General features: G+C 48.0%; 4 protein-coding genes across 4 annotated transcripts; 2 read left to right on the forward strand and 2 right to left on the reverse strand.

The window, feature by feature from the left end:
* Positions 1-1,064: 1,064 nt before the first annotated feature.
* Positions 1,065-3,420, forward strand: FPOAC1_000355 (uncharacterized protein; the record flags this gene model as incomplete). The annotated part of the gene is made up of 6 exons (XM_044844971.1): positions 1,065-1,166; positions 1,237-1,482; positions 1,536-1,632; positions 1,683-2,090; positions 2,146-2,236; positions 2,286-3,420. The coding sequence occupies 6 exons, from the start codon at positions 1,065-1,067 to the stop codon at positions 3,418-3,420; spliced, it is 2,079 nt and encodes a 692-aa protein (XP_044710887.1).
* Positions 3,421-5,331: 1,911 nt separating this feature from the next.
* On the reverse strand, positions 5,332-5,698 carry FPOAC1_000356 (uncharacterized protein; the record flags this gene model as incomplete). Its single annotated transcript, XM_044844972.1, has 2 exons — positions 5,332-5,566; positions 5,661-5,698. The coding sequence occupies 2 exons, from the start codon at positions 5,696-5,698 to the stop codon at positions 5,332-5,334; spliced, it is 273 nt and encodes a 90-aa protein (XP_044710888.1).
* Positions 5,699-14,604: 8,906 nt separating this feature from the next.
* FPOAC1_000357 (uncharacterized protein) lies at positions 14,605-15,276 on the reverse strand (the record flags this gene model as incomplete). The annotated part of the gene is made up of 2 exons (XM_044844973.1): positions 14,605-14,836; positions 14,885-15,276. 2 exons carry the CDS (start codon positions 15,274-15,276, stop codon positions 14,605-14,607), a joined length of 624 nt encoding a protein of 207 aa, XP_044710889.1.
* Positions 15,277-17,593: 2,317 nt separating this feature from the next.
* On the forward strand, positions 17,594-20,685 carry FPOAC1_000358 (uncharacterized protein; the record flags this gene model as incomplete). The annotated part of the gene is made up of 3 exons (XM_044844974.1): positions 17,594-17,712; positions 17,795-19,899; positions 19,955-20,685. 3 exons carry the CDS (start codon positions 17,594-17,596, stop codon positions 20,683-20,685), a joined length of 2,955 nt encoding a protein of 984 aa, XP_044710890.1.
* Positions 20,686-20,809: the final 124 nt, after the last annotated feature.

The following is a 20,809-nucleotide window of genomic DNA, read 5'->3' on the forward strand; positions in this document are numbered from 1 at the left end:
CTCTGTTTGGCTTACAAGGAATTGGCGTCTACAGACGGTAGGACTCCCCGCCTGTTCAAAGTTACAACGACACATACGCACGCACAATGCACGGGCAACAACATCAAAACAGATGATCTTGGGGCCCGAATGCCCAAATGAGCAAGGATACAGAGCATACAGACCCTGTAACGACAGTCAGTTTGTCATGGCCGGAGCGGCTTAAAAGAAAATCAGGCGCTGTGGTTGGCGGCTGGAATGCCCTGGCCGGCCGGCGCCGGGTTGTGTGGCGGGGACAACGTTAACAGAGCTAAGAGAGAGGCCGGGTACGGGGATTGATGAAGTCGGCATGAGAGACAATGGTGGAGCTGTGCAACAAACGATACCATGAAGTCAGCGGGAACGCAATGGGTTGGTGTGGATGAAGCAAGAACTATCGATGACTGCTCTAGTCCTTGACGCCAGATAACCCTCTCATACCGGTGAAAAGACGACGACACACGACTGGGGATCTCAACATTGGAAAGGACAGACTCGAGGTTAACATCACCGGCAGGTACTCGGCTTTTTTTTCAAGCTGTTTACAGAGCTATTGGAATGGGCCAAGAACATCTTTCATGGTAGTCTCACTTGATCGTCTCGCTTATCTCCGTTGGTCTCTTTCTGGACCCATTAACCGCCAGCGACTCCTCGGCACGAAATTACCAATGGAATCCCCAAGCGATGCCTCTTCTTCTCTTCCTTCCGTGTGCCACCCACCACCCAATGGATCTGCAGGCGGGCAAATGCATCTTAGCAACAACGGTTGACTAGGACTTTCCCCACTTGTCCAAAGGACAAGATTGTCCAGTCTTTAATTACCGGTATTTACGGCAAGTTTCAAGCTGTCTTGCTGCTTGCTGTGGTAACTAAATGATCAGTCCTTTCGTTTCGGTTCCCTTGCGAAGCAAGTACTTCTGCATTTGTTTAAAAAAAAACGTTAGGACCTCTGTCCTTGTTTTCATGATTCGGATTTGGCCCCAGTTGGCAAACGCAACTAATGTATACCACCCAGTTCTAGTTGGTCGGCTCTATCACCTGGCGTCATGGGAGAAGGGGCTCAACGAAAGGAAACAAGCTATCGATCCGCGTGCACCGAATGTGCTCGTCGCAAGCAAAAAGTAACCAAGCCTTCTCTGCCAAGTCACGTATAGCTACTGCGAGAATAACCTGAGTACTTGGTCTTTCTAGTAACAATGTATACTGACTACCGTGTAGTGCAACCGTGAGTGGCCTTGTAACGGATGCCAGAAACGTAAAGTGGCCGATAAATGCCGCTTCAAAGACACCAACCAGCCTGTGACTGAGAGAGTTGCCGTGGAAAGGCAGCGAAAGAATCGAGTCAACATCAAAAGCAGCCCCGAATCTCTCGATTCTGAGGTTGAGGATGCAGCCAGTGACGGGATTGATGCCCTGGGCTACACGCCTTCACATCTTCTTTTTAATCTTACATCGAGACACGAGGTTTGTGCACCCTGGCTATTTACCAGCATCTAACTAACAGGTTTTATTTAAAGGCTATGAAATCAACATCACAGGAGTTTGTGAAAGACCCCACTAGCTTTGCACAGCTAGAACGTGCTCTGCGAACTATCCCTTCGAAGCCGTACACCGGTATGCAGCGCTATAAACGATTTTCCGACTCTAGCTGACTAGGTCCTCAGACATACTTATTCAGAACTTTCTCAACAATGTCAACTACCACTACTATATTGTCTATCCGCCATTGTTTCTAGAGCAATACCAGCAGTGGTGGGCCTTGCGAGCCGAGAACCGACCACTGAGCGTTCAATGGACTTGCCTTCTTCTCACGGTTTGTGCTTGTGCATCACAGTACACCAATGTTGAACTGCAGGCAAAGCTCGAAGGTGACCTTGGCCATCCGATCCAAAAAATCGCCGAACAGTATCATGGTGCTGCTCGAGAATTGGCAAGCGCTATCCCGCTGGGCCACAGCCATCTTATCAATATCCAACAATTACTGCATTCTTGCTACTGGTTCAAGTCTGAAGCCCGTTTTGTTGAGTGCTGGCATGTGCTAAATGCTGCTATTCGAGAAGCTCAAGAACTTTGTACGTTTACGCTGTTACATATCGCTAACCAACCACTTGCTGACACTTCTGATAGCCATTCACAAAGAAGCCAAGGCTGACTCTCTATCTGAACTGGATCTGGAAATTCGACGGAGAGTATGGTGCATCCTTGACACTTGGGACTGGTGAGTAGCGCTTCGCATTTCTTTTGTGGCCAAAAAATACTAACTTCAGGACGCGAAGGCAAATATCTACACTCTTGGGCAGACCCCTAATAATTGACCGAAACGACTGCGATGTTAGTCCCCCAAGCCTCAGCTTGGAGGGCTATCAACATCCACCCTTGACACATATGAAGATGCAATCTAGCTTGATTCAACAGATTTCTGGAAGATTTAGGCATATCAAGAACGTTGTGACCCACGCAGATGTTCAGGAATACCAAAGGATCGTCGAAGCTTGGATCAACACCTTCCCTCCCCCTCTGAGTGTTTATAACCCAGATAGATCGTTAGATGCGTCATGCCCGTGGATCATTATGCACAGGCATAGGATACGTACTGTCGCATTCACAATGCTTGTCCAACCTATTCGAGGCTTTCTGACAAGGCCATTTGCTATTCAATCTATGGAAGCTGAGCTGCAGATACGCAGTGATGGTATAGATTATTGTCTGGAGCTCATGGTATCCTTGCGTGGATTTTTCGATCACGTATACCCAAGGGATGCCAAATACCATTTTGTTCTGTTCTGTATCTTCGACATCTCAACCGTGTTGTGTTCAGCAATTCTTCACGATGAACAGCACACGCTGCCTCGGCGGGACGATGTTTACAGAGCTATAGACGAAGCACATGCTTTGTTGCAAAGTATGAGAACGGTGGCGAAATCAGCCAAGGCATATGGGATTCTGACTCGAATCGTTCAACGTCTTCCAAGGACAACGTCAACATATGAAACAACGGCGAAGAGACCTAAGATACTAGCACCGCAAGTTTCGGAAGTTGTTCCATCACCACAGGTGACTCCTCTAGTCGGCGGCGCCCCGAATCAGCATAATTCGCCTCCTGCGGCGAATTTTTCTCCTTCACCGATAAATATACCCACTCCTGGAGTACCATCTCCGGTGTACTCCTTGGCCAACGGTCCCCCCATGGCGGGCGACTTTGCACCTCCTGCAGTATATGCTGGCCCTCCGCACTGCGGTGACTGGCAGCCGCAGTTGTATATGCAGGGCCCGTCAATGTTTGCGCCCACACAATTTACTGCTCAGGGTGCCATATTTGCGAATATCTCGGATGAGGAGCTTGGCGAGCTGGCAAATGTTTGGAACTATCAGTCCCTCGATTTCAGCTTCATAAACTCCTAGATGTTGTCGACAGAATGAATGGCATTTGGGTTGCGTATTGCAGGGTACTCATCGATGATGTCGAAGGGTGTAATGTGACTTGGGAATGTCACATTCAAGGTATAGTCATGAGCAATGGTTGTTGACTGGTGTACGCAATCATAATTGGGATCATTCTAACTACATGCAAATGCAATGAGAAAGGTCAGGCATCAAGTTGTTTCAGCAAGTATGTGCGAAAACCCACTTTCACGAAGGCTTCTATGGGAGAACAGAAGTAAACGTCTTCAAGAGACAAAAATGGACAAAGAGTATTTACGATGTTATGAGACAAATGAGTGTTGGCATAGATTGATAGAAGCGTCTAGAACTTGTGAATATTATACTTAAACAAAATAAAACAACTCCGCGAAGTCGGCCGCTGTATCCCAGGATCATGATCTACCTGTTTTCGTTGGGTCCATAGACAGAAAGAATACACAGCCAGTTCTTTGATAGTAGCCCCCAGTATCTATAACCCAAGTGAAATGTGTCTAACCAAGTAAATCTATAATACCCAAAAACAGACAAATTGAGAGAAACGAATTGAAACAAAAAAAGGGGGAGCAGAATAAGAAGAAGAGAGGAAAAAGAAAAGAAGAAAGGTACAATGTTGCTACATCTTGACCAGCATAATATAACTCCAGAAATAGGCCTTGTGCCTTATATATAAGTCTCCCGACGGCACTTCGAACAGGACACTTGAAACAGTAAGGATCATCGGTGTGAATGAAGTGGAAGAATGGGCCTCCTTGTCAACTGCCGGTGATTTGCGGGTGGTTTCAGGTTTCCTGGAGTGACTGATGGCCTCAGGATGCCTCAAAGTTAATTTGAATGGCTCTCAAGTGAAGATGATGCGTCCATGGGTAATTTGGCGGCTTGGGTGTTGCCTGAGGAGTTGATGCGATTGGCTGCTGCGGCTGTGATTGTGCTCAAGCCGCCCACAAAACAGGCAGATAAATACCCAACCCCTCGCACCAGCATTAGTCAGTCGATTCCTTTGTGTCTCATCTTTCATCCTTCCTACATACTCAGAAGTAGCAGCAGCAACATCGAGGGGTTATTCAACCATGAACGGCCTGAATGCTTCACCGTGAAGCGTGATTATTCAGTCGTCGCGCTGCCATGCTCTATACAGTCCGCAGAATGAGAGGTCTGTGTTCTCATTCATGATGAGCCATTGGTGCATCAATGAGCCTTGGATGAACGGGAGTTGAGAGTTTTGGATCGAGCCACCAAAGGGATCAAGCAGCAGCTTGAATCGGTTTTTGGAACGGTTTTGTATCACAAATGTGCTGACCGTGGTTGTCCTAATCATCACAAATGATATACAAAACATTACTCGATTCCTGATGGCTGCTTGTGCTTAGCAGCACACAGGAAAATTGAAAGATCGAAAAGATATTCGAAAGGCATACAACGTGCGAGCAAGGAGGGGAATGAAGAAAGAGAAGTTCGGGGCAGGGGCATGAGTCGGAAGGCAAAAGACCACCAGCCTTCAGAATCTGAAACGAGTTACCGAACAGGGGAATGTGTAGTCGGAAAGGTAGGGTGAATATCTCAGACCCTTGATATCTTCTGACCAACAAAAAACATCGAGGCCACACCCATTCTCAAAGTGGTGACAACTGCAGGTGTTGTCTACTAATATCCAGGTTAGATGGATACAGCCATGGATCAGTGAGCGAAACATCGGTAACACTAGGGGCTTCAGAGTATATGCGTTTCTGCATATGCTGTATGCAGGTTCCAGAGAGGGAAGCAAGGCAGACGGGGCAGATCAAATATGTCGTGTGTGGGACGAAGGAACTTGGTCGGACCTGACCTTTGCCCTTCGTCATACCACAATCGACAAATTTGAAGGAAAGAGGTGATTAGCGATCGAGGTGACGATCACTTGAACTTTGACCCAGTCCCAGTTAAGGGGAACGGAGGGTGGATGTTTTGGGCTGTATTCCGGTACTTGGCCATGTCGACTTCCAAGCTTGCGATCTCTTGATCGGGGTTTCTTGGGTCGGGAGGTGGGTTCCGAGTCGACAGATCGGCAGCGATGCTGTTGGGAGTGTATTCGTCGACACGGTTCAGCGACATGTACTGGGGCTCTGCTGCGTTAGAGGCCTCAGTGGTTCTATTAACATCATAACCGTTAGCAACGTATATTACCGCCATCGCCGAACAACGAACGTCCGACCTGAACGATACCCAAAGAACCAGAAACGTACCCCGCGGCCGAACCTTGCTTAGGAGCGGTAGAAGACATGACTGTTGGGGATGTTGAACGACTGTCGAGGGAGGGAGCGTGCGAAGATCGAACACGGCGGGTAGCTGTGGTAGTGACGACAATAAACGAGCGCTAGAGAGGCGGCAATCAAGACGGTTTTATCGGACGACCGAAACGAATAACAATAATGTGATGGAAAAAGGAGAAGTGTCGATGCATGGGATAAGAGCTGTGCAGCATGGGAGTTATGCCCGTGTGCAAACGAGAAAGTGAGAGAAGCAGATCAAAAAAGAAGGAAGGGCAGGGCGGAACGCAATGTGGCAGCGGAGAGTCACGGCCACTGACGGCAACAGCGTAGGAAGAGTTTGTACAGAGTCCTTGCTCGCTGGGTAGAGGTAAAGCTGGTGCAAAAGATATGTTGGATGTAGGGGTTAAGTGACGGGACAAGAATACAAAAGAGTGCGCGGGCAGGTGTCTAATAAATATGATGAACTGGTTTGCGTTGAGCATTGTGGGTGCTAAGTTACTAGGTAAATTGAGGAAAAATAATCTATGGTCAATCATCATTGTTAAGCCACGCGGGGTCTGCACTTGCTGCCACCCCTGGAGGGTGTAGGCGCAGTCATATGAAAGTGCATACAAGCATGCGTCAAGCCATTGCAGGTACGATGCCTTAATAAGAAAACGTCAGTACACGGGATAAGAAGGGAGAGGGTAGGAGAGTGGAGTGGAAAGATGGGATGGAGCGCTTCTCTGTCACTACCTACTTGCTATCAATTCCGATGTAACTTCTATCCCCCTCTTATTCAGGTCGGGTTATCCCAAAAAACATACTGAACTCATGTACGTGCCCCCTGGTTGACGATGCATCATCCCCTCTGCATCCGAATGTATGTACTGTACCCAGCCAGCACTACTGTGTACAAGTTGACTGCGGAACATTGACTGCGCGAACGGAATGGGGTAATTCACACGCTAAGGCTGCCGATACCACAGTACCACTGCACTGTCAACCGCTGATGGGCAGTATCAGGGCAAGGATTCTCAGTTGGACTATGTAGACCAGCCCCAGCCCGGGGAGCGGGTGCGCATCTGTCTGAATGAATGGATGGCTCGTCGAGGTCAAGGCCTGCGAGGAACAATGCTACCCGCGGACCGGAGACTGAGTCCTGTACCCCACACTTGTGAATTTTTGGTTAAACTCAGCTAGTGTACCTACAGGTAGGACTTCGTTGTCCGGCTGTGTTTTACGTTTATCGCACGGTACCTACCTAAGATTACATCTACCCCCAAGTACCCTCATTTATTACAATGAAGAAGATAGGACGTTGGATGACCCTGTAAATTGGGGACTTGCTAGGTTGGCGGAGATCCGATGCATACTGCAGCTCTTACCATAGCACTTAAGCATAAGAGCCACTTCGAGTTGTGAGCCAATGGGATTCGATGCTATTGTTTGAGCTCATAAATTGACTGACGTAGTGGGTGACGACGATAACAGTGAGATATTATTTATTTCTTGCCCTCCTCTGTACTGCTTCGTAAGCTTCATTTCAGCTAGTTGTGCCAACAGGAGTAAATCGATGGGGGAAACGCAGACGGCCATAGCTGAGTCTGGTACGCAAGGTTAGCTTGGCGAGTTTTTGTGATTTGATAGGCGGGCAGGGTTGCAGCGAGATGGAAAGAATCAACATTGCGCAAAAGGCAACGAGCCTGCCGACCCGTTTGTGACACTGATGTGAATATTCCAACAAGATATGGGAAGTCAAGAGTAGACTAGTCGTTGCCTTAAAGTTGCTAAGACCCCACTGACTATAATGGTTCGCGTGCCGCCCGTCTTTTAAACGAGCGGACCGGTTGGAGCACGACGACAGCGGGCAGGGTTCGCCTGTTAATCACACCCCCGACCTGACAGGGCTGAGTTGGCCCACCCCCATTTGCTTTTGTATAATGTATTGACAGTTCGGACTCAATACAAGGACATGCAGACGCGATTGTTAATATAGTGTCTCAGAAAGAATATCCAAACAGGATTATATTGACAAAACAGTCAGTACAAGGATGTTTTGACAAGAATGTCAGTGCAAGGAAGACTCAAAAGACAAGACTTTAAGCAGCCGACATTATGATAGTACCAGAGGGACAACTTCTCCAACTGGCCTGTTATGCGGCCTGGTAAGCCCACTGATGCTGAAGGATACGTGTATAGCAGAGGCGATCGTCGCATGTGTCGGAAAATAAGTACATATTACATCACGGATCTAAGCGTAATGAGAAAAGTCACTACCTACAGTTATCTCATGCTTGATCCGTTTACCAATAATAGTAGGAAGGCATTTCTAAGAGGCGCTAAAACAAACCATTTTGTGATAAAAATGAAAGATCGGGTTAGGCCACAGTTCCTCGGTCACTGCCACCCATATTACTTATTGGATTGAGCTTGGCACACAACTCGAACAGTATTATAGTTTGAGAATATTACATGGATGACCTCTTGGACAAGGATCCGGGATTGAGATCTAATATACGAATGCGCAAGACTCGAATATGGATGCATCTCAAGACTGAGATATGACTTGGGACCTGAAAGTCTCAGTGCAAGCAAACATTTTACATATCAATAACATTCTCAGAAACCTCCGACCATAACGCTATTCTACGGAGTCGATACTTCGCAGCCACACCCGAACTTAGGAATTGGCGAAACGGAGTATCGGTAGATCATTGTGCATGGAGCAGAGGATGACGGGGTGCGTCTGAAATCCAAGCATCCGCCTTGTTCTTCACGGGCCGGACAGGGTGGTGTCGCGCTGTTGCCCATGTCGGATCAGTTCGTTTAAGGGGGCTTACAGGGAGGGGTGGAGTCTGAGAAATGCGGGTGCCTTTGGCATCTCTCTTGAAAAAAGAAAGAAAAAAAGAGTGAAAAGGAAGTGTTAAAGACAATTTGGGTGGAAGAAAAAACGCCTAGACCCGCCAGGAACACATCCCGGGCTCCCGATTGCATGTCCCAACATTTGAGCGGAAACCCCGCGGCCTTGTCTTCTGTTCGTAATGTACAGCGTCTTGGAAGCTCGGAGCGTGACAGCACGGCAACGCAGCACGACGCAATGCAGCGTCTGGCTGGAAACAAACCCGCTGGCAGGCGGGCCAGTCCCTGCGACGTTGGCTTTTGGGCGGATATTTAGTGTGGCTCACATTTAAGCCGGGCGCTGAGAATGGCTCCTTGGCCAAATCAAATTGACACAAGCCCAACGTTGAGGCTCTTGTGAGTACCTAGGTACCTAGGGAGGTAGGTAACTGCCGAGAATCGGGGTGCCCTAAACTTGGCTGGCTATGTGAGTCAAAATCCTCTATGCTGGGGATTTTGAGCACTGATAGCAGTTTGCAAACCATTAATATCGGAATTATCGAATTTTGGCTACACTTTTCAATCAGTATCATGTCGGCATGCATTCTTGAAAGATACACTTGTCTTCTCAAAACGCATCCTGACTGGGGTACTTACCTGGCCTGGATCTGTAAACTTTGTATAGATCTTGTTGCAGCCGGCAGATTGAGTTCCCGCTGAGTCCTCCACAAAGACTAACTAGACCATCGAAGCAGATCTTAAGATTGTGAGGGCGCAGGATGCAGTGCACGAGGTAATAGATCCATGTGCACGTTCTCCGCCGGATGAACTACCTACTAGGTACTAAGGTACATAGTACGGTGACCGGTTTCCATGGCAGGTAGAGAAGGCCATAACTGGAGTCAGTGCTTTTCGATTGACAGGTGTTGGGAAATTCGCGATGAAGAGTCCAAAGCAGGGTCAAGGGACCCCCTGTTCGATTGTATGTGCTATTGAAGAAAATACCGAGTCTGCTTAGATGGACACAAGCTACAGACCGCCAATGTGATATTATTAGGCGTCATTGGGAAAAAGAGGTGGGTGGAGGGCGTGGTGTTTGCAAAAAAAGGAAGGAGTCGAGCTGCGACTGCTCGGTACATTCCGAACAAGCAAGAACAACTCCCATTACCCCAGATAGGTAGCCAGATACAGGTAATTGGCAATTGCTAAACATCTAACGGAGGACAACGGACAGCCCACTATACCGGCCCTGCCAACGTACCTTAGTACCTGGAAGCTAACGCCGGGGTGGGAGGAACAGCCCTGACTTGTGTGGCTGCTTTGCAGATGCAGATCATTAAGCAGCAAAACAAAAAACAAAATGCTAATGGGGTTTTGAACTTGCCCTGTGGGATAGGCCTCCTCTCCTCTTCTCGTCCCCCCTCTGATTTGTCTTTTTACAGGGGAAGAGGAAGGGGAGGGAGTGCAATAACCACCTACTACTAAGGCAGCCTCCACCTCGGCACTGTTTTCTAGAAACCTTCGACGTCACACAGTTTGCAGAGAACCATCACTGCATCTCTTTGCACATGAGTCCAGCTGACCTACGGGAGACTCAGAAAGGGCCGCAGTGAGGTTCTCCTGAAACAACCTACTAGTTTCCAAGTACCTAAGTATTAGCCAGGTCAAGAAGTCCCTTATCTCGGTTCACCATCAGACTATTGCTATTTCTGACACGAATGACAGGGCCAGGTTCCTAGCGCGATGGCATCACTTCCAACAACCAGGGCGGTGATCATCACTGATGATTTGCAGCTACAGGATAACTCACCGCCCAGTCGCCTATCCTTCATCTCGAACATCATGGTCATTCACAGACTCTGGGGAGTGTTCCGGGTAGCAATTTAATCCGCCTCAAGGGGGAAAATGCAGGTTTCATCTGCAGGTTCTAGACCTGCATGTTGTTCTCGTTGAAGGTTTCGGTCGGTACGTGGCCGATTTGGATAACCGCCGACTTGCACGCTGCACCTATGCAGTTTGGTGTCGCAAACCGATGGCGTCCGATTGCTCATCATGGCTGAATTGATAGAAAAAAAAGAGACTGCTTGTCTTTTCCTCTGAATCTTGTCAGTATGGTCCAGCCGACCGACCCCACTTAAATTGAGGCCACCCACACACATACGATGATTGATGAGCTTTGACAATTTGGTTCAATCCGACCTAAACAAATGATATATCATGTTCCAGGATATCAAAGGCAGCGACTTGCATATATCTTCTCGATGGTGGCCTAGACTGGCGTTGATTCTGATGCTGTTATAGTACTGAGGCTACACCAAGTCCTTGCAGCAGCCGGCGCATCTCGAGTTGCACAAGAAAGAGTTGGACAAGGCTTCCCTGGACCTGCAGCAGTCGAATAGGATGATGGTTGTGACTATCACGAGCGGCGCCACAGCAAAACATTTGGTGACGTCCTTTCCCTCCCCTCTCGCCTACAAGGGCACGAAAGAGGAGAAGCTACTTTCTGCCCATGAAAGGACCCTTCAAGATCAGCCTATGATTCCTTCATTCCGTAACAAGGAACAAGGAACGAACAGCAGAGACAAGGTGAAGATCGACGCTTCCTTTAACTTAGCTCTAGCGGAGCGGTGTTTCATAGTGCCCAATGGCTTCAATGTCAGAACCAAAGCAGGTTAGCGTTAGGCTGTGCCTTGACGAAAAGGCTCAAGTGTGTACCGATGAACCGGGTCTGTGTATGGTTCGGTGTCGATGACTTTGCGTCCAAGACCTCATCTCATCTCATACCCATGATGGTCAAACGCTCAGACCCCGGGACCCAACAAGTCGTTTCCGCTGCGGTAACTATTCCCTCGCGGGCGTACTGATCCGGGAATGAGTGGCTGCTAGTCACGCCGTTTTCTACGCCTCCAGTGGCATGAGGCCGAGGTACTATCATTCAAGACTCGTCAGCTTCAAAATCCCGATGCCGACAGGGGGGAAAGCCAGCTTGACAGGGCTATGATGCGAATGTTTTTTGTACAAACCAGCCTGTACAGTTCGAAAATAGACTTGCCGACCATAGGAGGGAAAAGCGGGCGTAGAACGACCCCGGTACGAAATTCTAGCCCCGAAAAGGAACAACAGCGTAGAGATATCAATAGGGGCTTTGTTTTACCGCCCAGATGCTAATTGAGTCAACTTGGCTTCTACCGGATTGGGCAAATCAACAATATGAGCAGAGCCCGGAGGTTGGTGGTTACCATAGCCGATTTGCGTACAGTAACATCCGCGCAAACTAGCTTGTACAGCGCAGTATGCCAAGGGGCACGCGAGAAGACATGCGTGGGCTTAAGGTACAAGGACATACACGGCGCAACCGAGGCCACCTTTTCATGGCTGGTCCTCGGATCGCGCGTTGGCCCTGATAGGCAAGGCAAGGTGAACAAATGGGGCCGGTGAGAAGGTCCTTCAGGTTGACATGGATATAGAGTCAGAATCCCACATCGTATTGTCTAGGTCGTTTCACGTCATATCGATGAGTTGATATGCACCGCTCTTCCTGAGGGAATGGAGAAAAAAGATGGTGCATCAGGGGACATTCCTAGAGGACGCGCAAGACATAGCGACAGGTACGTCTGACATGAACAAACTGGGCAACCAATCCGCCGCCGGCTTCACTAAACAAGTCTCGTGAGAGGACAGGGGATGGGAGCCTCATGGGTGGTTGATGAAAGGCCTGTGTTCCTTGAGATGGGCCAGGAACCCTGCTAGAAACCTTCTGGAAACCTTCTGGAAGGTCAAAAACTTGTGGAACCCACCTGGGATTGCGACGCTGACATGCAGGCAAAAGGTACTGCAACCCTCAACAACCTGCTTTTCTTCACCTGACCCTCCAATTGATCTGCACCTTGACCTCCAAGTCGCGTCGCAAGTCCCAAGGGCTACGCAAGACTCTGCAGAAGCGCATTGATCATATACAGAGCCTACCGCGCGAGTTGGCAGGGCAAAGGGCGCTTATCACGCAGACCCCAGGAGCCTATAGCACGACTACTATGACCGTTGCACGACTTGGGGTAACAGTATCGACTGCACCCCAGGTTACAAGGTGTCACCAGTGACGCGGCGAAAGCGAGTGTCACATTCTAGAATTGAAGAAGACAAAAAGAAGCTTTCAGGTCTTGTGCGACCAGTTTGTTATGTTTGATTGCCTCGAGATAAGAGCTGACATTGGCTAGACCGGCTACACACAATCTGCCCCGTCAGACCTCAATTGAGCACAGAGAAAGCCTTGAGGCCAGCTGCATCAAAACGTGTTCTCTGGCAGGTGCCGAGGCACATGCATGAACAGGCAGTCGAATTTATTCCTTGTTTCTCTTCTAAACCAGAACAGGCATCGAACTCGTGGCTCAGTTCACCGGCACCTCAACAATGTCTCCGCTGTAGGCCCATGTTTGGTATGTAGATCATGGCGTTAAGACTAAGTTTGATGATTGCTTTTTATGCATGCCACTTAAACCAAGCAGGCTTCTCTATTAGCCGAGGCAGTGTCCTAAACGAGAATCATCTTTCTTATCTCATGTCATATGAACACCATGTCTCAGCCTGATTGATGTGTTAGTCTGGGATCGACTTGAATCAATCTAGATTAGTTAATTGTAAGCTAAGCATTGCTTTGGTGGCTTCATTGAGCCTCATCGAAAGAGGAGGAAGATGCTTGTCAAGCTGAGCTGTGGTCTATCTCACGGGTCGCTCACCTGGCTTACGTGGCCTAGGGTTGTCAATGTGCCAGGAAGAGATAAGTAGCTTTATATCAGGACTGCAGTTGACCATGTACCATGGGATCTACGATTATCATATGCCCGGGCCATTGAAGGCATATACGACAACCCTGATCCTAGAACCTAGTGTGCACAAGTTCCAGTACTTTGTATTGGCAATGCAACAGTAACACGTGTTGTATGTATCCCAGCAAGTTTCAATATTGATGCTGGGGTCTGCTTAGACATATGATATTCTAACATCGCATGACCTTGCGTATTTTTATCCTCATCCATAAATTAGAAATACAAGTACTATAGCTAGGAACATCCTTCAACAGTAGGAGCTTAGGATAAAGTTGATTGTACTTTCGGGGCCGTTGATTCATAGGGTTTAGAGACCAATAAGTCAGTCATCAAACAAAGCGGATAAATACCCAAGTACGTGCTGTTGGAGTACTGATAAAGACTCAACAGCCACTATGATTTCAACTTTTATTACTTTGGCACATACTTCTTGTCTTCTAGACTTTATTCCAACTTCCCAAATTCATTCAGCTCATGAGTCGGTCTCCAGCTCGTCCCTCTGACTCAGTGATCACTTACCCTGGAATACTGAAGGACCAGAGAATTTTGAAGCTTTGCAAAAGCTCGGACAAGAAAACAGGTTGAAGACTGCAGTAGCATATATTTATACTCTAATATATATCTATTGATTTAAGATAGGAGGTTCATTTGATAGTCGGGGATGCACCACCCATCAAGAAAATAATGACGGTAATGTCCGCCGTTTCCAACGAGAGTTATGCCGATAGTCTTGAGATAGCTTGTTTAGTTTTGTTCCTGGACCATCTCACCCGATTGCATTTCCTTTTATGAGTAGTTCAACAAATTTGATCTATATCTAAAAGGACAGTGCAAGTGGTACTCATCGTATTATCAAAATACACATTTTGAAGATATATGCTGGACATGCTAACAAGTTCCGCAATTCTATATTGTTAGACGGCAACACAATTGATTTGACATTGGTTAGTAAATGTCTCATGGATGTTTAGAATAAATCAAATCGAGTAGTCATCAAGGTTCAGTCCATATATAGAATCCAAATCTTGTAATTTACATAATATCCATCCCAAAAATGTTTCCTGCTCGCCGATATGTGCGAGGATTCTATCTTAACATATCCCATATAATATACTAATAATGAAACTAGCCGTTAAACGTCATACTCAAACACATACTCCTAATCTCAAACGATGATACGCCTTTCCCCTGTTGTCAAGCTCTTCTTTAGCTTCTAGATCTTTTTTGGCACATCAAGTGCCTCTGTCGTATGGTGGAGAGTCTCTGTTTGCCTCTCAGATGTGCGGGTGGTCTGGATGCGCCGTCCGCATATGTCGATCAAAGTTGTCCTTTCGTGAGTAGACATGGCCTGACATGGCCTTGCGGCATCCGTCCACCTTGCATTGGTAACCCTCGCCTTTGCGATGTGTGCGCATGTGCCGGGTCAAATCCTTCTGAGTAGCAAAGGCAGCGCTGCATTGTTCAAAGAGACATGAAAAGTGTTTGTCATGGTACTTTTGGTGTTTTCTTTATGGTGGTTAGTTATTGATGGATGTTATGGGAGTGTGAGCTTACGCGAGGTCAGATGGGCGTCTGAATGACTTGCCGCACTTGCCACACTTGCAGACATTCTGGTCGCCGTAGGTATCGTCTTGGTTGGGCGGACTTGAAGTGGCAACAGAAGATGAAGATGGTGGTGCACCATTGTAATCCTGAGACTGCCACGCGTGTGGATCGTCAGACTGCTGAGACTCAGAGTACCCTCCTAGACTGTAGGAGTAGTTTGAGTTGGCGTTTGATTGGCTGGCATAGTAGTTACCGAAGGCATGGTAACGCGGATCTGATGATGTTGGCTCATTGTAGTAGCTTGAAGATGATGAGCTAGCCCATGGGTGGTAACGAGAGTCAGAGTCAGAATCTGAGTGGCGCAGATTGTCGGCAGATAGCCCGTGACTGTAGAGACTCATTTCGGAGAATTAAACAAGTGCTTTTTTGTCTTAAGGGATGGTAGTAGTGCTGTGTCGATCGGTCGTCGGTATCCATTAGTGGGAGTAGACAGGAGCAATGAAAGTCGCCCCCCGTCTCTATATGTCCCATATTCTCAGTGCCCAACAACCAAGGCGATACCCGAATGGAACTCTGTCAAATGAATTGTGTATGTCATGTAGGTAGCCCTTGGTAGGGCTCTGGAGGTGAAGCAAGCCAGCCCAGCATGATGCTATGTTATGGGATATGTCATGCTACCGTCCAATTCTTTCTGCACTGCAGACTGCAGGGGAAAACGAGACCACAAAAGGCGGCCCGCTAGTTAGCGAACCTGGTTGTGTTGCTTATGATCCAGGGTCGATAGATTGTGTACTGCAAGGCCAGCGGCCAAACAAGAGGCTTTTGACAGGCCCACGTCACAGGGTGAGGAGATATTTGGGGAGGGGCCGCCTAAGCTGCAAGCAATCCAGCCCAACGCATACGACACGTCGACCAAAAGAACCAATTGTAGAACCACAGCAGAACCCAACGGTGACCCTGCGGCCAATGATAAAGTGCAAGCCTCGTCTCCTTCTGGAATTTCGATACAGCGAATACAGAGGCTACAGCCCCAGTGCTCCAACTTTGCATCTACACCGGACTTCAGCTTAGGCAGGATTCATTCACTGGGCATCGATAGTGACAAGTGTGTGTTGGGAGATTGCCCTACTATTTGCACTATGCATCATATTCTCGCTCGCCTAGGCCCACGTGGACTCTTTTGGTTAATTGATGTCTGGTCTAGTGTTGTGTTGTACTGTAGGTAGTATTGGGTTTGGGTCTAATCTAAACAATCGTCAGCGGTTCGTTGGCCATTGAACACGATGCACTCAATATCAGGCATACACGAACCCAGTTTATGGATAACAATCGTCATTCAAGACACTTCAGCTGGCATGGGCGAGACATAGTGACGTATTTCTGTACATGTCACTCGGCAGTCATTGAGTCCAAGTGGACTCGAAATCAAACAAACGTTGAAGAAGATCGACAATGTGTCAACCACTACCGAGATATGGAACAGGACCCTTGAGTGGAGTCATGTCATTACTCAAGTCTGAATAGAGATTGATTATGTCTACTAGGAAAATCAAACTTGTCAATTCATTACAGGTAAAGCAGCTAAGAAAATCATTGTGAGATTACCCTCCAAGACTAGATCGGTTTCAACAACTTTCCAACCGATGTAACTATCCGCAAGGCTAAACTACTACTGTCTCAGTCTTAGATTATCTGCACATGAAGAGATCTAAACAGATATCTAATCGTGCCGTAGATCGATAAACTATACTCTGTAGATAATAAATAACAAAGAGGCCAAAGTCGTTAACTAGTTTGGCGCTAATTCTTCGACCCTGTGGAAACTATGCAAGAACCCGACGGCAAGCAAGGAACGTCCCGCTGCCAAAACTAAAAAAAAAAAAAAAAAGTGTACAATACAGTTTGCATAAAAAGTGTTAGTGTAGGTTTTATTAATGTGTAATGCATTCAGGCCTTATAACGTCTCAGAATAGATCTCGTGATGTTTTTATATGTAACTTGATCTGTGCATCTATGGACTAAAACTAATCACTACAGCCAGTAAATTAATTCCACTGCATTAGGTATTTAGGTACTGTACAACACAGACCGGACAAAAGGCAAAGCCTGAAATCATTGCTGTGATCACCTGCTTTGGGGCGGTGCAGGCTTGGCCGTGGGTCGAGTTTATTGGCTAACCATGGCAAGCAAGATATACTGTACCTATTACTGTCTTGCAGGATTGGGCCCTGACTTGTAAATAATATCCTAGTGGCTTTCGACGATTCAGGCTGATACCGAGTTACACTGCACAAATTGCGCTTCATTTAAGCGCCTAGCAAAAAGAACAACTCTAGAGTGTTATACAAAGAGGCTATTAAAGCCGTTTTAATACGTCACAGTATTAATCGCGACCCATCTTCTTCCGCACGGTGATAGGACGGGATGACGTTGCCGTTGCCAAGGGTCTTGGGGTCTTGGGGATCTTGGACTGGGAAGTTAAGTTACAGTGCACTTCGTCAGTGGGCAACTGCGCAAACTAACCCCACCAAAAGGTCCCTTCCTCTTTCCCCTTCATCCTAACTAAGTCTTTGTTCTCCCTCCATCTTTTCTTTTCCCTTCCAAAGTAAGAGCTTTAAGCTCTAAAATACACACCTTTAGTGAATCTTATAGCGTTTCTCGTATAATCAATCAGTCAATCTAGTCATCGCCATCGTCAAAGGCGACGTACACATCAAGATGGCGGCCTTCCTCCGCAGCAAGCAGGCGGGCATGCAGAATGACCTATCAGCGAGCATCAGACCTGAACTCTTTATGCCCGATGATCAGGCTCGCTATGGCATCAACTCTCAAATCAGGTAGCTAAGCGCATCATCATCTCCCAACTTCCCGCCCATCGTCATGTCCCAAATTGACCCAGCTGACCCTGCCCTTTTACAGCTGTTACGCATACGACCCAGTCCAATCCCTCCTCGCCATTGGAACCGGTGAAAGCAAGTTCGGCCCCGGCAAGGTCTACATCTTCGGACAGCGACGTGTGCACAAGATACTCGAGCCCCCCCGATCCACATCATTCCAGATCGTTCAATTCTCGTCCAACCGCCTTGTTACCGTCGACGCAAAGAACGAGTTGGGAATATGGGACATCGATACTGGCGAGCGCATCGCTGCCATGGTCATCGCTGGCCAGGTCGTCTCTTTGGTGACGGATCCCATGCTTGACTGGGCTTTTATCGGCCTGTACAATGGAGACATCATGGCCTTTGACTTGGACAGAGGAAACTTGGCGCGCGCATTCAGACTACCTAATTTCTGGAAGGAAAAGAACCCTGGCGCAGCCACTTCCAACCTTATAACCATGTCACTCCACCCGAGAGATGTTGGCAAGCTCCTGCTGGGTTACACCTATGGTGCTGTCGTCTACTCGTTTAAGCAAGCCAAGGCTGTCAACTACTACGAGTACGTTGTTCCTGCAGGCGCCCCAGGAGGAAATGGTGTAGCTGTTGAGACTGTCCGAAAGCCACGACTTACACATGCGCTGTGGCATCCATCTGGCACCTTTGTCCTGACCGTCCATGATGATGGAAGCTTGGTCTTTTGGGACCCAAAGGCGGAAAAGGTCGTCATGGCGAGGACCTTGACCGACTTTGACATTGACCAGCCCTCATCCGCCACATCCGCGCCAGCTCTGTCTGAGCCCATTACCAAGATTGCCTGGTGCTGCAAGGAAAATTGTGACGATAGCGGTCTGCTAATTGCGGGTGGCCAACGTATGGATGAATCACCCAAAGGTCTCACATTTGTTGATCTAGGACAAACACCTGTTTATGCGACATCGACATGGCAAATTCTAGCAAATTACTGCCGCGGAAAGCGACAGTCTCTTCTCCAGCTTCCCTCTGGCGCCCAGGCAGTCAACTTTCTTCTCATTCCCCGATTCTCTCCTCATTTTGGCGGCGCACAGGATCCAATTGCTGTCATCGTACTTCTTTCCTCGGGAGAACTAATCACCTTGAGTTTTCCCTCTGGCTACCCGATTAGCCCTACCAACCAACTACACCCGTCTGTCTCTTTTGTTCATCCCTTCGTAACAAAGATCAATGTCTCTGCTTTAGAACGCCCTCGATGGCTCTCCATGTTCGAGAAGCGCAACCAGGGCGAACCACTTCTCAAAGGAGGCGCCGAAGGACCACGACCCCGAAAGAGATTTGAAGAACGAACCATCATACAAGCTGCCCATGCCGATAGCACCATCAGGATTTGGGATTCTGGACATGGCGATGACATCGAGAATGGGACTCAGCTACAAGTCGATGTTGCCCGGGCACTCGATCGATATGAAGACGTCGAGATTACCTGCATGAACATGGCAACTAGCACAGGAGAGTTTGTTGTCGGTACACATACAGGAGAAGCCATCATTTACCGCTGGGGTCAGAACCGTTTCTTTGGCAAAGAGAACAAGACAGAGCTTGACCCAAATCCCAAGGGACTTACCGATATCAGCTCTAGAGCGGAACCAGGGCTGAAGGAAGGCTTGCAGCCCCTTGTTCTCTACGAGATGATGATGGGGCCCATTACCGCTGTGCAAGTGTCAAATGTCGGCTTTGTTGGTGTAGGCTCAGAACTTGGATTCTTTACCTTGATTGATCTCCGGGGGCCTTCGATCATCTTCCAAGCACCCATGACAGACTTTGCCAAGCAAGACAAGCGAGCTTCCTTTTTAAAAGGTCATAGCTCCTCTTCAGAGCCACCAAAGGAGTGGCCAGTCGTGATCGAGTTCAGTGTCATGACTCTGGATGAGGACAAATATTCGAGCATTTGCTGCTTCGTGGGAACAAACTTGGGCAAAGTCATCACGTTCAAAATTTTGCCAGGTCAGGACGGCACATATACTGCGCAACCCGCAGGTGTCGTGGCATTCGATGGAAAGATCATCTCACTTAGCCCCATTGAAGCTGATACAGGCAAGCCTGCCCTTGCCACCGGCCCGATCGTGGCAGGCCTAAGAGAAGGACGCCAAGTCAATGGTGTACTCGTCGCAGGTAAGTTACTCTATATTTTGACAGTCTTGGAAATACGAAACTGACCATCATTTAGTTACACAAACAGAGATCCGAATCTTCAAACCCGCCAATTCCAAGGGCGCATCAAAAGAGTTTGATGACATCCTATGTGATGCTGCCTGCGTAGCAGAAACTGAACTGCATGACTTTGCTGTGGTTGGCTTGTTCGGTGATCGGACTGCTCGAGCTTTTTCGATCCCCGCTCTCAAGGAAGTCGGAAAGGCTGATCTTCCTATGCTAGACGTGACGAGGACCACCAACTCTGTTGTAACACAAACTGGCGATATCTTTGCGTGGTCAGGACCTAGCGAGCTTGCCGTCATACATGTTTGGGGAGCAGGAAAGGCGCTGCAGCAATCCCCGGATATCATGATCAACCCTGAGCTAAAGTGCCCACCTCGACCAACTATTTCAAATATGCAATGGATCGCGGGTAGCCAGTTCATCACTCCTGAAGATCTTGACCTTCTTGTTGGTGGGCCAGATAGACCACCCAGCAAGCGAATGATGGATGAAGCAGCAGCTGAAAGACGTGCGGCTCTAGCAGGCGAGCAGGTTCCAGCTGCTGGTTCAAGCAGCCAAGAAGGATGGGGAGATTATCTGACACGGCAGTTGAACGAAAGAACTGAAAAGTTGAATATGATGGGTGACAACATGGAAAATCTGCAGAACAACAGCGCCGGCTGGGCAGATGATGTTAACAAGTACTTGAACAAGCAAAAGAGGAACGTTGTGCTGGGAGGTCTCAAGAGCAAGTTTTTCTAAAATGGGGTTATGAAGTATAGCTTACACGGGCTTCTTCTGTGAACGAGAAAAATGGTCAGTTATTTTACGATTAGATACCAATATTCTGGATTAATCTGCCAGTGTCTAGGCATTCTCTGTTTTG

This window comes from Fusarium poae, chromosome 1 (genome assembly GCF_019609905.1).
Source record: "Fusarium poae strain DAOMC 252244 chromosome 1, whole genome shotgun sequence".
In the NCBI taxonomy this organism is placed as follows: Eukaryota; Fungi; Ascomycota; class Sordariomycetes; order Hypocreales; family Nectriaceae; genus Fusarium; species Fusarium poae.